The 13,347-nt window shown below is 44.2% G+C and overlaps 1 protein-coding gene across 1 annotated transcript; it reads right to left on the reverse strand.

Moving 5' to 3' along the window:
• Positions 1-7,658: 7,658 nt before the first annotated feature.
• On the reverse strand, positions 7,659-11,679 carry LOC133909131 (laccase-4). The gene is made up of 6 exons (XM_062351425.1): positions 11,416-11,679; positions 11,151-11,302; positions 10,802-11,046; positions 10,554-10,682; positions 8,078-9,052; positions 7,659-7,992 (listed from the first exon to the last, which is right to left on the reverse strand). Exons 1-6 carry the CDS (start codon positions 11,638-11,640, stop codon positions 7,862-7,864), a joined length of 1,857 nt encoding a protein of 618 aa, XP_062207409.1. The 5' UTR covers positions 11,641-11,679; the 3' UTR covers positions 7,659-7,861.
• Between the last annotated feature and the right edge of the window lie 1,668 nt (positions 11,680-13,347).

Genomic DNA, 13,347 nt, shown 5'->3' on the forward strand with positions numbered 1-13,347 from the left:
ACATGTTTGTATTTGAGTAATGCATGCAGAATTATCTTCATAGATAATTATTGGTGATTCAATGGAACCAATAACACATGACTGCTTTATGTGGTTGATCATTCTGCGAAGCCATACGCATTCACGTGATGCATTCATATAATACAATTATTTCAAAATAATTTATGGATGTAGCCACTAGAATCTGTTATGAAGACTTTCATGAAATTGTTGTTCCATCATGTAAGAACATGAAGCATGTTTGTAATATGATATTATAGGGATCGGATAAGTAGCCAATGTCAGTGTATCCAATCATATTCATATCTTGTTTTCTTTGAGAGAAGAGACCAAGATCTATGCTACCTTGGAGATATCAAAAGATACTCTTGACTCCCGTCCAATGACATTGAGACGGTAGTTTGCAATCTTTGAGGAGAAGTATGTGTCAACAATTGTAGTTTTTCTGTCAAATGATTCTCCAAAATTAATATAATTGGTGGAAATTTTATCTACCCTTTTTGAATCATTGTGATTTCCTATTATGATAGAGTCTGGGTGTTCTGATATCCCAACATCAGTTTTTATATGCACAGTTGAGCTGCAATGTGAATGTTGAACATCCACTAGATGTATAATATCCATAGGTCTTGGGTGTCTTTCAACATAATGTTGATTTGCATTTACTGTTTTGGAAGAGAGATTCTTTTGTTTCCATGGTAGCTTGCAAGAAGCTTTATCCTTTGTGACCGTACTTCTCCCCCTCTTATTTTAAATTGGAAGTTGGGTAGTTTTATTTGGTACCTCCACTCTTTCTGGCACATTCCTAGCAGGAATATAGGATTTAGTGATACCTTTGTTGTCACTAAATATATCTGTTAGATTATTTGCAATATTTTGTAAATTTATGATTATTTGAACTTGAAGTTCAGATTCTTAAGTACGTGGGTTTGAGGAGGAAATGTCTGTGGCATTCCAATTGATCTTCTGGCATTCTTTCTGGTACTTAAAATCTCCCTCTAATGCCGAAAAATTCTCCTCATCAAATATACAGTTAGCGTACCGAGCTGTAAATTGGTCCCCTATGAGGGGCTCGAGGTATTTTATGATCAACGGAGAGTTATATCCCACATAGATCCCTAATTTTCTGTGTGGACCCATTAACGTATGTTGCGATGGTGAGATCGGTACGTATACAACGCAACTGAATGTTCGCAGATGGAAAATACTTGGAGAATTTTCATGTACTAACTGTAGTGGGGAAGCAGTGTGATATGCAGTTGGTCGCAATTGAATTAAGTCAACAACGTGTAAGGCTGCATGACCCCAACATGAAGTTGATAAGTTGCAATTATGTAATAATAGCCATGCAATGAGCTTGACTCTCTTGATGAGAGATTCAACCAAACCATTTTGAGTCTAGACGTATGGTACTGAGTGCTGGACTGAATTCCTAGGGCCATACAATAATCATTGAAGGCATGTGAGGTGAATTCAGCTGTATTGTCCATTCGAATGGATTGTATCCTGTGTTCAGGATAATATGCTCGTAATTTAATAACTTGAGCAATTAATTTGGCAAAAACATGGTTTCGTGTGGATGTAAGACACACATGTGACCATCGTGTAGATACGTCAATCAGAACCATAAAGTACCTGAACGGTTCAGTTAATGGTTGGATAGGACCATATATATCATCTTGAGTGCATTCAAAGAATTTGAGTGGTTCAGCTCGAATTTTAAGATAAGAAGGTCTTAAAATTATTTTCCATGTAGCACATGCAGTGCACACAAAATTCGAAGATTGTGAGAATTTGATATTATTTATGTCATGAACAATTGAATTGCTAATATTTTTTTCACATCATCCTGACACCGGATGACCAAGGCGATCATGCCATATTTGGAATGTGTCAACATTCTAAAAAATTACCTTATAAGCAATAAAGATGGCCAACTGGGCCGGGCCAGCCCGCGGCACGAGAAAAATGGCCTGGCCCAGGCACGGCACGGCACGAGAGTAAACGGGCCGAGCTGGCACGGCACGAGAGTAAACGGGCCGAGCTGGCACGACACGACCCATTTAAGTTTTTATATTTTTCTAAGGTCTTATATAATTTGTTTATCCCTAATACATAAAGAGATGCTTAACAGGGTGGTAGAGTGGTTGTTTCCCATGTATGAGATCGTGAGTTTGATCCCAACATTCGACAGTTTTTTGATGTTTTTTTTTCTGATTTTCACGTGTTAATGGGCCGACAGGCAAAAAAATATTAATGGGCCTATCGTGTCGCGGGTCGGCACAGCACGGCTTGATCTTAAACGGACCGTGCCTGGGCTGCAGCAACGACACGTGGGCCGACACGCCACAACCCATTTAGCTAACAGGTTGTAATGGGCCGTGCCCAAAACGGGCCATGCCTGACTGGGCCCGTGCTATGCCGGGCCGGGCCGCCCATTTGGATATCTTTGATAAGCAACATGTGGTACGTGTTTGATGTATGCATAGTACAATCTTGAAAATAAAGAGAGAATTTTTTCTAGTATTTATTTAGCATATCCGTTATTTTTTGTAATGAGGAGATATTCCTCTTTGTTGTCATCATGGGTTTCGATATGGAAATCATTTTGACGAATATCTCTATAACTTAGTAGGGTACATGTTGAATCGGGATACAATAGTGCATCGTCGATTGTAATTTGAGTACCAACAGGGAGAGTGATTATGGTGTGACCAAAGCCAACAATCGCGTCTTGCGATTGTCAAAATATTTCATTTACTCTTTTTAAGAGTTTGAAAATATTTAATTTCTCTAAGTATAGAGTTAGTGGTATAGCTGTCCACTAAGCACATTTTCTCTTCCATCGGATTGTCCCCCGTAGACATCTATATATATATATGTATATAAATGGAGAATTTAATATGAAATTCTTCATAGATATATAGAATACATACAACTTTATTGAGTATCAATGTGCTGATACATTATACAATATAGTCTAAAATGAGCAAAACCTATTACAACACTATGTAGGACATGGATATAACAGTATCTAATTAATTGGGAGCCTAATTGAGGTTTCCAAATAAGTCGTTGGAAGCAAATTTCACGAGCATATTGTCCTTGCTCTCAAGGTCCTCCTATTGCTGCAGAGTGATGTCGTTGTTCGGTTCTGGATGAACGCTTTGGAAACAACTTGCCATCTTGATGGTGTCAGGTTGAAGATTGAAATGAACTTCATATCTTTCACCTTGAGTTGGTCGGCTTTGTCTGATGGACTTAAGGTAGAGATCAACCAAGTGTTTTAGGGTGCGACATTTCTTAGTTGTGTGGCTGCAGCAACCGCATTTACGACAAACATCAGATTTGTCTTTGTTGTTCTTGAAAATGCCCTTTCCCTTGTCTTTTCTATGAAATTTCTGCTTCTTGTTGTAGTTCTTCGTGCCTTTGAAGTTCGTTGGGTGGCATTTGTTGCTGTCAAATTTCTTGGTATTCTGAATATTAGAGTTAACTTCAGGTAAAGGGGTAGTGGCTGTAGGGCGTTGGTGATGATTCTTCAAAAGAAGTTCATCGTGCTTTTCAGCCTAAAGTAAAGTGTGAATTAATTCAGAATAATGCTGGTAGTTCCTAGCACGGTATTGTTGTTGCAATACCCCATGAGCAGGAAGCATTGTAGACAAAGTTTTTTAAATTTTCTAACATCTGTCAGAGCTTTTTCACAAAATAGCAACCTATAGCAGATCTTTTGAACAACATGGTTGTATTCTCCAATGGACTTAAAGTCCTGGAGGTGAATGTTGGACCACTCGCGTTGTGCTTCAGGCAGTATTATTGCCTTTTGTTGTTCATATCGCTCTTTGAGCGAGTTCCATAGATCATGTGGATTTTCATCCATCAAGTATTTAAATTTTAAATATGGATGTAAATGGTGACTTATGAAGTATAAAGCCCCATACTTGATTTGATCTTGAAGTGGTGGATCTCCCTCTTGAGGAGGATTAATCGCTGTTATGAGTCCACGTGACGATAGATTTATCTTCATATCCATTGCCCATGTTAGATAGTTTTTGCCATCTAACTCGAGTCTTTCGAACTCGATGTTGGATATTTTATCTTACAAATTGACCAATGATTAAATGAATTTACACTTTGCATAAATCAAAGAATCATGCTAATGTTGTAATAATGCAATTTTTTTTTAAAAGTCAAGTTGAGACTTAAATTACATAGTATAGACCTCAAATTATGTTATTAACACATTGAAAGTAGTCACCTAAATGGTGTACACCTTTCAGTAGTGAGGGCATAATCTGTAACTATGCAGTAGATGCTTTGAATTCCACTACCTTGTGTTATGCAAAATTGTGTTAACACTTTGAAGGTAATCACCAAAATTTTGTGTAGACCTTCTTTCATTCATACTCAAATTGGGTACGCACATTGAGGATAGTCACTATGTGCTAAATACAGTGTAGATTCTACATTAGTATTAAGGTACTACTTGTGCATGACCAATATGAGGTATGAATTAAGGTAATCATCTGAAAAAGGTGTAGACCTTTGTTCCAAATTTGACATTAGGCATGCACTATAAAGATAGTCACTATGTGTTAGACATAGTGTAAATCCCGTAGTAGTATTCAAGTATTACCTAGTGTATGGCCAATGTGCAAATGTTTGGAACATTGTGTTATATCAAGTGGAAGAGGTAATCACTTAATTTGTATTAATATGTATTTTTGCAAAAAATAAAATTTCAATTGCAAAAACAAAGTTGTAAACATGATGATATGTCACAGGGAATGCACAAAGACAAACACATGGGACATAACAAATTTTTAGATAAAACAGGGTCTAGAACATATATTTACAACATAAAACAGTACTGAATATAATTGTTGTTAAAGATAAGGGCTAAAACATAATTTAATAGTACTTTAAACAATAAATATTGGATTGGGCTATTATTCTAAAGAAAACCTGGGGGTTTTATGTAAAATAGCCATTCCAAGAGGTGATCTCGACCTGTGGGCCAAAGACAATCTGGGCTCCATCCTGTTAGGCCTTTCTGGCCCAAAAACTCGGCCGGGCACCCTTCACCCACGCCCTGTAAAAGGGCAAAGAAGCTGGGCGATTAGGGTTAGAAACCTTAACCGCACTATGGCCTTGCCGCCGCCTCTGTTTGGGCTATTGTCGCCGCCTTGCCTTTGGGCTGCCATCGCTAGTCTGAGGTTGATGGAGGGGCGGCGTCGCGCTGGAGATGAAGGTGGACGCACCGGGCTGCAATGCCGGAGCCGAGCCAGGATAAGAGGGCACGCCGGGCCAAGCCTTGTGAGCGCCATCACGTCGCCGATGAGGAGAGGCTGCATCGCGGGAGAAACCAGAGCTGAGCCTGGAAGGAGGGCGTGCTGCCGGGATGGAGTCACGCCGTGCACCAGGTGCTGAGCCACAGCCAACCATCAAAGCCGAGCCAGCGGGATGGAGGCCGCACCGTTGGAGATGGAAGTGACTGAGCCGGCGAGCCACTGGGTCGGACGTCATCTTTTTTGCCGTGTCTGGGCATCTGCACCACCATGGATCGTGCCAGTGAGGATGCCCGCGAGGGGGTGCGCTGCCCTCTTCCCATCACACGTGCACATGAAGGTCCTTCGCCAAGCATGCGCACGTGCTCGGCGCGCTTAGGCGCCTTTGGAGTCAAAGCCGGAGGCCATAGGGGCCCACGACCCCGGGCGGAGGCCCGGACGACGGTTGGTCACCGTTGTGGTGAATCGGTGAAGGGTGCGGCGAACGGGCGTAGTAGGGGAAGGCGTTGTGGATCTGGCGGTCAAGATCAAAGAACCACATCACGATGTCATTGTGCCTCCGGCTAAGGTGGATGGTGCGGTGTCCATGGAGGTGGAGGTTGAAGACTTATCAGAGAGAGCCTCCTTGACCTCAAAGCTGGAGTCGATGATGGCCGACGCGACGGAGGAAGAACCGACCGACATGTTGTGGTCGATGGCACGGTAAGAAGAGGTGGGACCGTAGTTCGCCATTGCTCCAGGAAAATTCCTATCGCAACAGACCCGGAAGATCCAATTGCGACAGGCGATTGTCACATTGGAAGATTCTGGAGCCAGATCTGCCATCTGAGTGAAGGATCCAGTGGCTGGCACTGGAATGGAGAGAGGCAGCATGGTGTACTCAGGGAAGTGCAACCAAATATGCTCCTTTGGATCCTCCTCCTCCGAAGAGGACACCACCGTTGTTGCATCGTTGAACAAAGGGGCAGCGCCACTATGCGCTGCCAGTGTGGGCGGTTGGCTAGAGCCGACTGGCTTAGTGGTGGTAGCTGCCGTCGTGAAGGATCCCACATCAGTGGTCGGAGCTGTCGGTGGCCGAACTCCAAAGGAGAAGTGTGGCAAGGGCAGCCCAGCCGGTGGTGGAGAAGGCGGTGGCCAGACGCCCGGGGAGGGTGCCGCATGTGTTGCGACCCGTGGAGGACTGTTGTGGCGGCCAGCACCACTACGAGCAGCACCGCGGCGTGGTCGACAACGGCGAGGACAACATGGGAGGACAACAATGACGATGTACGAAGATGCAGGTATGCTATGGATTGGGCAAAACGGATTTGCCATGAGTGCTCACCGCTGGGAGAGGCCTTCGTGCCTCTCTGTTGGTACTTGTTGAGGCCGACCGGCCTCTATTTTTCTTCTCTTGTTTGCTCAGTGATGAAATAAAGTGTGTGATAATGTGTTTGAGATGATTGTGGAGAGATAGTATATCGAGAGAATGAATTCATATATTATTCATGAACAATGTTTACATATATAGAGGTCCTGAACAGATATACCCGTTCAGGAACCGTTGTGATGAATGGATGCCTTTGTTTGATAACTGAAGGCTATTAGCTTTGTTAATTGCTAATAATATTTAGACCACTAATTGATCACATACTTAATGAAGAGGTGTCTGTTTGCAACACTCAGGATGCTCGCAGCTTTCCGTTGACACGAACGGGAACGATTCTAGCTAGGACTATGGAAGCACTTGGGCCATACCGTGCACAGGATGAGGAGGCCCGTACAACTTGGGCCACGTTTCGTGCCTGCTCACCGTGATAGCCCGCGAACCGCGATTTAGAACCTCACATTTTGTCATTAGCACCTTTGCAATAGTTTTTTTCTCTGCAGGGAACACCGTTGCAAGAGTTTATCACACAAGAAGCGACACATGCTCACAAGCGGCCCTGCAACCACAGTCCTGGGCGCATAGCACTTCGATTCACCACTGGTGGACAGCCATGACCAACAGCAAACAGCAAGAACACTCCCCCAAAAGGATTGCGCTCACTCATCGTACTCGCATGTTAGGAGATTTGGAATGAAGGAAACACAAGAACATTTGGTAGAAAAGAACAGCCCTCCTACTTGATTATCCAAAAGATCAAGGACGAGGCGAATCCATGGTCTTTTGCTGGAGCAAGGTGTTTAGGGCGTCTAATAGGGCGAGAGTAAATCTCATGTAACGGTTACGGCCATTTTTTTTTTACTTGTGCCCATTAAACATTTTCTCTCTCTTTTAATATAATAAACAGTTCACTTGTCGGTTCGTTTTGAAAAAAGGAAACGATACATACTGATTTTTTGAATAAATAATCTTGTTCAAATGAATATACTTGTTAAATATTTTGGGACTTGCTGAAATTCACACGCAATTGTTTATTAATTCAATGGTATCAAAACACTGTCATTACAAAGTGGCAAACAAATTGAAGAAACAAATTACAAAAAGTCCAGGTCAGCTAGAAAAGGACTAAAATGAACATAGAAAAATAATTGCAATTGGCAATCAATAAAATAAACAGGGAAAAGAATCCAACATCTGTGATCCAGTCCAATTAACATTTGGGAAGATCGGACGGCGGCGGGAGCAGCTTCTGGTGCGGGAGGCTGCCATCGAGCACCAACCATGCCATTCTGAGGCCCCATGTTGTGTGCACCTCTAAGTGGCAATGCATGAACCATACACCTGAGCATTCATAGAGCACATGTGTAAGGGCAGAGTTTTTTTTTTTTTTTGGCATTCCTGTGCAAGCGTTAATTTAAGATCTTACCGGGATTGTCAGCTAGGAAGCGGATGGCCACCCAGCCGCCGGCCGGCACGCCGACGGTGTTCCGCTCGACGGGGTCGACGAGGTTGAACTTGGCCGGGTCGTTCACGGGGTCGTAGTTGCCGTACCCTTGCCCGACCACGAAGAAGTTGAAGCCGTGCAGGTGCAGAGGGTGGCTCTCGACGCCGAGGATGCTCGTGCCCTGCATCACCAGCTCCACGGAGGCGCCGTACGGAACCACGACCAGCTTGGTCCCGTTGACCACGTTCGTGTTGTTCGGCGGCGTCCCCGTGTAGTTGAACGGCGTCAGGGGCGCGACGGGGAAGTCCGACGAGTAGACGCCGCTGGACAGGCCGGTGAAGTGCGAGTGCAGCAGCGCCTTGGTGGGGAGCACGAAGGAGATGTTGTTCACGGACGCCGCGAACTGCGTCGTGTTTGTGGGCCCCTGGCACGTCGTGTTCGCGGGGCACGGGTGTGTGCCAAGCCCGACCGTGAAGAAGAACCGCTTGTCCACCGTCTGCGGCACGGCCGCCGGGTACTTCGTTGTCGCGAGGCTGCGGAGCTTGGCCGTGAAGTTGCCGACGAAATCGGTGTCGTTGAGCTGAGGCAGGGACGGTTTGAGGAGCGGCAAGGCCTTGTTGAAGCTAGCCGTGGATGGGGAGTCAGGGTACTGGTACTCGAGGATGCCGGCGACGGTGGTGTTGTCGAAGGTGCCGGGTCTGGTGGTGCTGTAGGGCGCGGCGGACATGTAGTAGTTGACGCCGGGGTAGAACGGCTTGGCGGTGAGGAGCACGTTGGTGGTTTGGCCCGGGGTGATGACCAGGGTGTCGACGGTGAAGGGCTTGACGTAGACAGCGTCGACCTCGACGACGGTGAGCGAGTGGTTAGCGATGGAGAAGAAGAGCTCGCCGTTGAGTGCCGCGTTGATGAGGCGCAGGAGGTACGTTTTCCCGGGCTTCACCTTCAGCTTGTACGTGTCTGCGTGTCATGCATGCGGACCACGCACGGTGATTAGCACGTTTTACAAAACTTCGATGCTGACCTGGATGAATAGAACACCTATCTCGAGGCGTAACTAAGATTTTTTTATTAGTACGTGACACCGACCGGACCCAGCAAGGTAGCTCTAGTACACCAAATGTGTTAGGTTCAAGTACAGCTTGGATCCCATGACAGTGACGTCTTCGTTAATTCCATTTCCAACAACTAATGAAAGATCCCGTTTCGAGAAAGAAACTCCGAATCTTCTCACCTTTGGTGATTTTGATCAACCAACCTTCGTGAAAAAAGAGCACCTTTGAAAAACTAAACTTGCATGGAAAAAGAAAACATATTGTCCATAAACATCAACTTTTCCTTTCTGTTAGCACTAAGACTCTTGCGTGGTAACCCCTCATCCATTTTTTTTTCTTTATAGATGAAAAGGCACGCTTTTTTCTTTCTGTAGTGCGCACATATTTGAAGATTCAAACTTTGTAAATTTTAACCATAAACATCAACTACTCCTTCCGTTTCTTTTTTAAGGCACGAGCTTATTTGAAGATTCAAACTTTGTAAAGTTTGATCAACAAGGGTGTGTTTGGTTGGAGAGCAAGGTGGGATGGGATGGAATCATCTCTGTTTTTAGGGATGGGATGATCCAATTTTTTGTTTGGTTGGATGGATAGGATGAATCAGTTTTCTGTTTGGTTCATGGGATTAGAGTGGATAGGATGAGCTAATTTTCTGTTTGGTTGGATGGATTGGATGAGCTGAGTTGGTTAGAAATTTTTTTATAAATGTATATAAATAAAGCATTACAAATGAACTCACACTTTCACCAAATAATCTATGATTAGAAATATTTTTATAAATTAATACATCAAATGAGAAGAATATTAATGAATTTTTACTGATTTTTAGAATTTATTTGAGGCATTAAAAATTACTAAAATTTATAAAAGTATGCTTCTTTAGAGAATTTTAATTAAATATTAGCTCATGATTTTTGGATCAAACTAATTAAAATGGATTGTTAGTGAGCTCTAGTTTGCTCATAAAAATATTTAGATTATTTAAACTATTTTTTACTTCTAGATAAAATCTAGAGTTAAATAAAAATACGAACGCACGACGAGCGTGAATGTACGAGAAGGGATCGCTTGGTCCGGCCTTTTTTCAGGCCGAATATTCGTGCATAGTGGCCAACCCATCCACTGATAGAGTGAACCAAACACCGGGAAAAAAGGACGATCATCTTCCGGGTGGCCATATCCAACGAACTAAACACACGGCAAGTGTACCAATATGCATGTACACTTTGGGGGAAAAAAATAGTCATGTTTCAAATTGCTTTGTTATGAATTATGATCATGATTTTATTATTTCGAATAAAGAAGTTAGCTGTCAAAGTTTAGTCTAAAGATCGTGGCAAGTCAAAACCATGTCGACTTATGTTTCGAAACATAAGGAGCATGCATGTGTTAACCCAGGGACGTACCTTTGGCAGAGCAGTTGTAGAGCGGCCCTGGGAGGCCGTTGATCGTGTAAGCGTCAGAGACATTCGGCCCTCCACCGGTCTGAAGCGCCTGGCTGATCACCACCTCCGTGTCCGCCATCCACCACTCACCTAACACCGAAAAGGAACCGAATTTCGTGACCACATTGCCACTGCATGCTATTGCTAACCAACAACACGATCATTTTCTCTTCGCGCTCAGCCGTTCACATCGGCCGCGCGACACTCACCGAAGATGACGGGGACTTCCTTGTGCGGCACGGGGAACGGGTAGGGGACGCCGAGCTTGGGGAGGATGACGATGGCGCCGTAGACGGTGGCGCGGAGCCAGGAGATGTGCGCGTGCCACCACAGCGTGCCGCGCTGCCCGACGACGGTGAAGTTGTAGACGTAGCTCTGCCCCGTCTGAATCGGGCACTGCGTGATGTACGCCGGCCCGTCGGCCCACCCGGTCCGCAGCTGCCGGATGCCGTGCCTGACGACAACGATCGATCGGCGAGCATGTTCAGAGCGGTCACGGCGCGGCATAGTGTGACTTGTAAAAAAAAGTTGGTTGACTTCCACGGACGTACTACTTACCAGTGCAACGAGATGTTGTGCTGGACGTGGTTGGTCACACGGACGACGACGCGATCACCTTCCCTCGCGACGAGCTCGGGGCCGGGGCACTGCCCGTTCACCGTCGGGATGCTCTTGCTGGCGCATAGCCGAGTCACGTTCGCCATTGTCACCTGCGGATTAATCAAGAGACGTACCAACATGAGAAATCAAGACGGGCATGCATGCATGCATTTTAGTAGCTTGATACACGTGTACAGCGGACGTGGATGATTCAAGGACGTACATTGAAGTCGTAGTGCCTCGTTATGCCTTGCGCTTGGATGGTGAAGGAGAGGAGCATTAGGGCTGCCATGAGGAGAGAGCATGGAAGAAAAGAGGAGATAGCCATGGCCATGGTTTCTATGCTCTGAGCAGCTATCTGGAGTAGTAGCTCTCGAGCTTTAGAGGAGAAGGTTGCCAGGTGAAGATCGAATGTCTGTGTTGGAACATGCTCTAGACTTCTCTCCATATATAGGAGATGGCAAGCAAGTGTATGGCAACTACCACCGCCATTTGTTTGTGGTTTTGACATGGTCGACGGACGCGCAGCTTGGGCGGCACTTTTAGTTTGGTGATTCGGTAGATGAACGATCAAGGGCAGTAGCTAGCCTGCTTGAGCTAGCTGGAGTGCTCTAGCTTTGGAGTGTGGCCAAAGTATGCGGCAACGATCTCTTTTGACCATGCACTTGCCGCTAGTTCAATTCGCATGCGTAATCACGTACCTTTTTTTTCTGATGCAAAAGGCTTTACCGAAACTGAAAAGGCAAAACTCTGCAGAAGAGTAAAAACCTTTGTCTTGGTAGGGCTAAAGGGAAGGATCTATGGATTGGTGTTTAGTGAACTCCTAATCATCAGTGAAAATCTTGCCCAGCAATTGTTCCCCGAAAGAGCTTGTCCCGTACACATGTTCCTCGAAAGATCTTGTGTCGTACACTAATTTGACATTTTTGACAATTAAATGATGATGGTTCATTGATCCCTGAACTCCTACTTGCTGGTTTTGGAACCTCAACAAAATCAGAGAGATGAAGTGTCGAAATCTACAAATAATGCTTTAAAGCAAATGCAATATAGTTTCTTAACTGGAGTAAATTTACTCCATATCGTTGACATTTAAACCGGCAAATCATGAATTCATCATCCGGCGTCTGGCGCCGATCGAAAGAAATGTTTACCTATATTTTGAAAAGGTCTTCTAGATACTATGTGCAAATGTTACATTCCCAATTAGGTTGTGCAGCTTAATCAAAACATCACAGATATGCATGATGCACGCGGGCCACGGCCACCAATTTCTTGAAAGGGAGAAATTTCCGGTTACATCAATTGAAATTAAATTTGTTCGTCGCTGTCACCAACATAGCACGTAGCTGGTAGCTTCCTACATTCCCATTTCTCCAAGTTCAGAAATCGCTCGTGATTCTCGACGAAGGTTTTCACCTGCAGGACAGTGAATCTTGGATCGAGTTGTAGGAGTATATATGTTTATTAATTGATGCATGATCACTTGCCATGGATCCCAAGACACCCATCCCCCAGTAGGTGCTACCTGCATGGTTGGTGTCATAGCGTGTGTTCTTTCCTTGTACAATTCCCAACGGGGAGAAGGATGCTTGACCCAACCCGATTGAAAGATGCAACACTTCCCTTCTCATACTTTATTGACTGCAAAAGAAGGAACGCGGAAGAACAGTAACATGTAAAAGGACATCAACAGCTCACACTGAGTTTCATCTCTCTCTTTAAAAAAAAATGCTATATGTACAAGAGAGCTATCTGAATTGATCTATCTCTCTCTCTCTTTTTTGCGAGGTATCTGAACTGATATTTAGTATATGTGTTAAAAGTAACTTAGATTATTCTAGACAATGGTAATACGATATGCTAACAATTTATAAGGGGGAGGGGGGGAAATGTGCCAGTACCTGAGATAGCCAAATTTATCACCTCGGGCCAAGAACCAAATAATAGGTTGGTTTTAGATCGCTATTTCATTTTTATAATAATATATAATAAAATATACAGCTTCCATCTTAGTTTTCATGAGAGATCAACATTTTGAAGAAAAACCCAATGAGATTTCCGATCAGTAACCAATGAAGCTGGAATTGGTCCAGTGCTTATTTTTTTTTTTTTCACAATGAGTTTTTTTATTATGATTAGTGAGCTGTATATA

This window comes from Phragmites australis, chromosome 2 (genome assembly GCF_958298935.1).
Source record: "Phragmites australis chromosome 2, lpPhrAust1.1, whole genome shotgun sequence".
NCBI lineage: Eukaryota > Viridiplantae > Streptophyta > Magnoliopsida > Poales > Poaceae > Phragmites > Phragmites australis.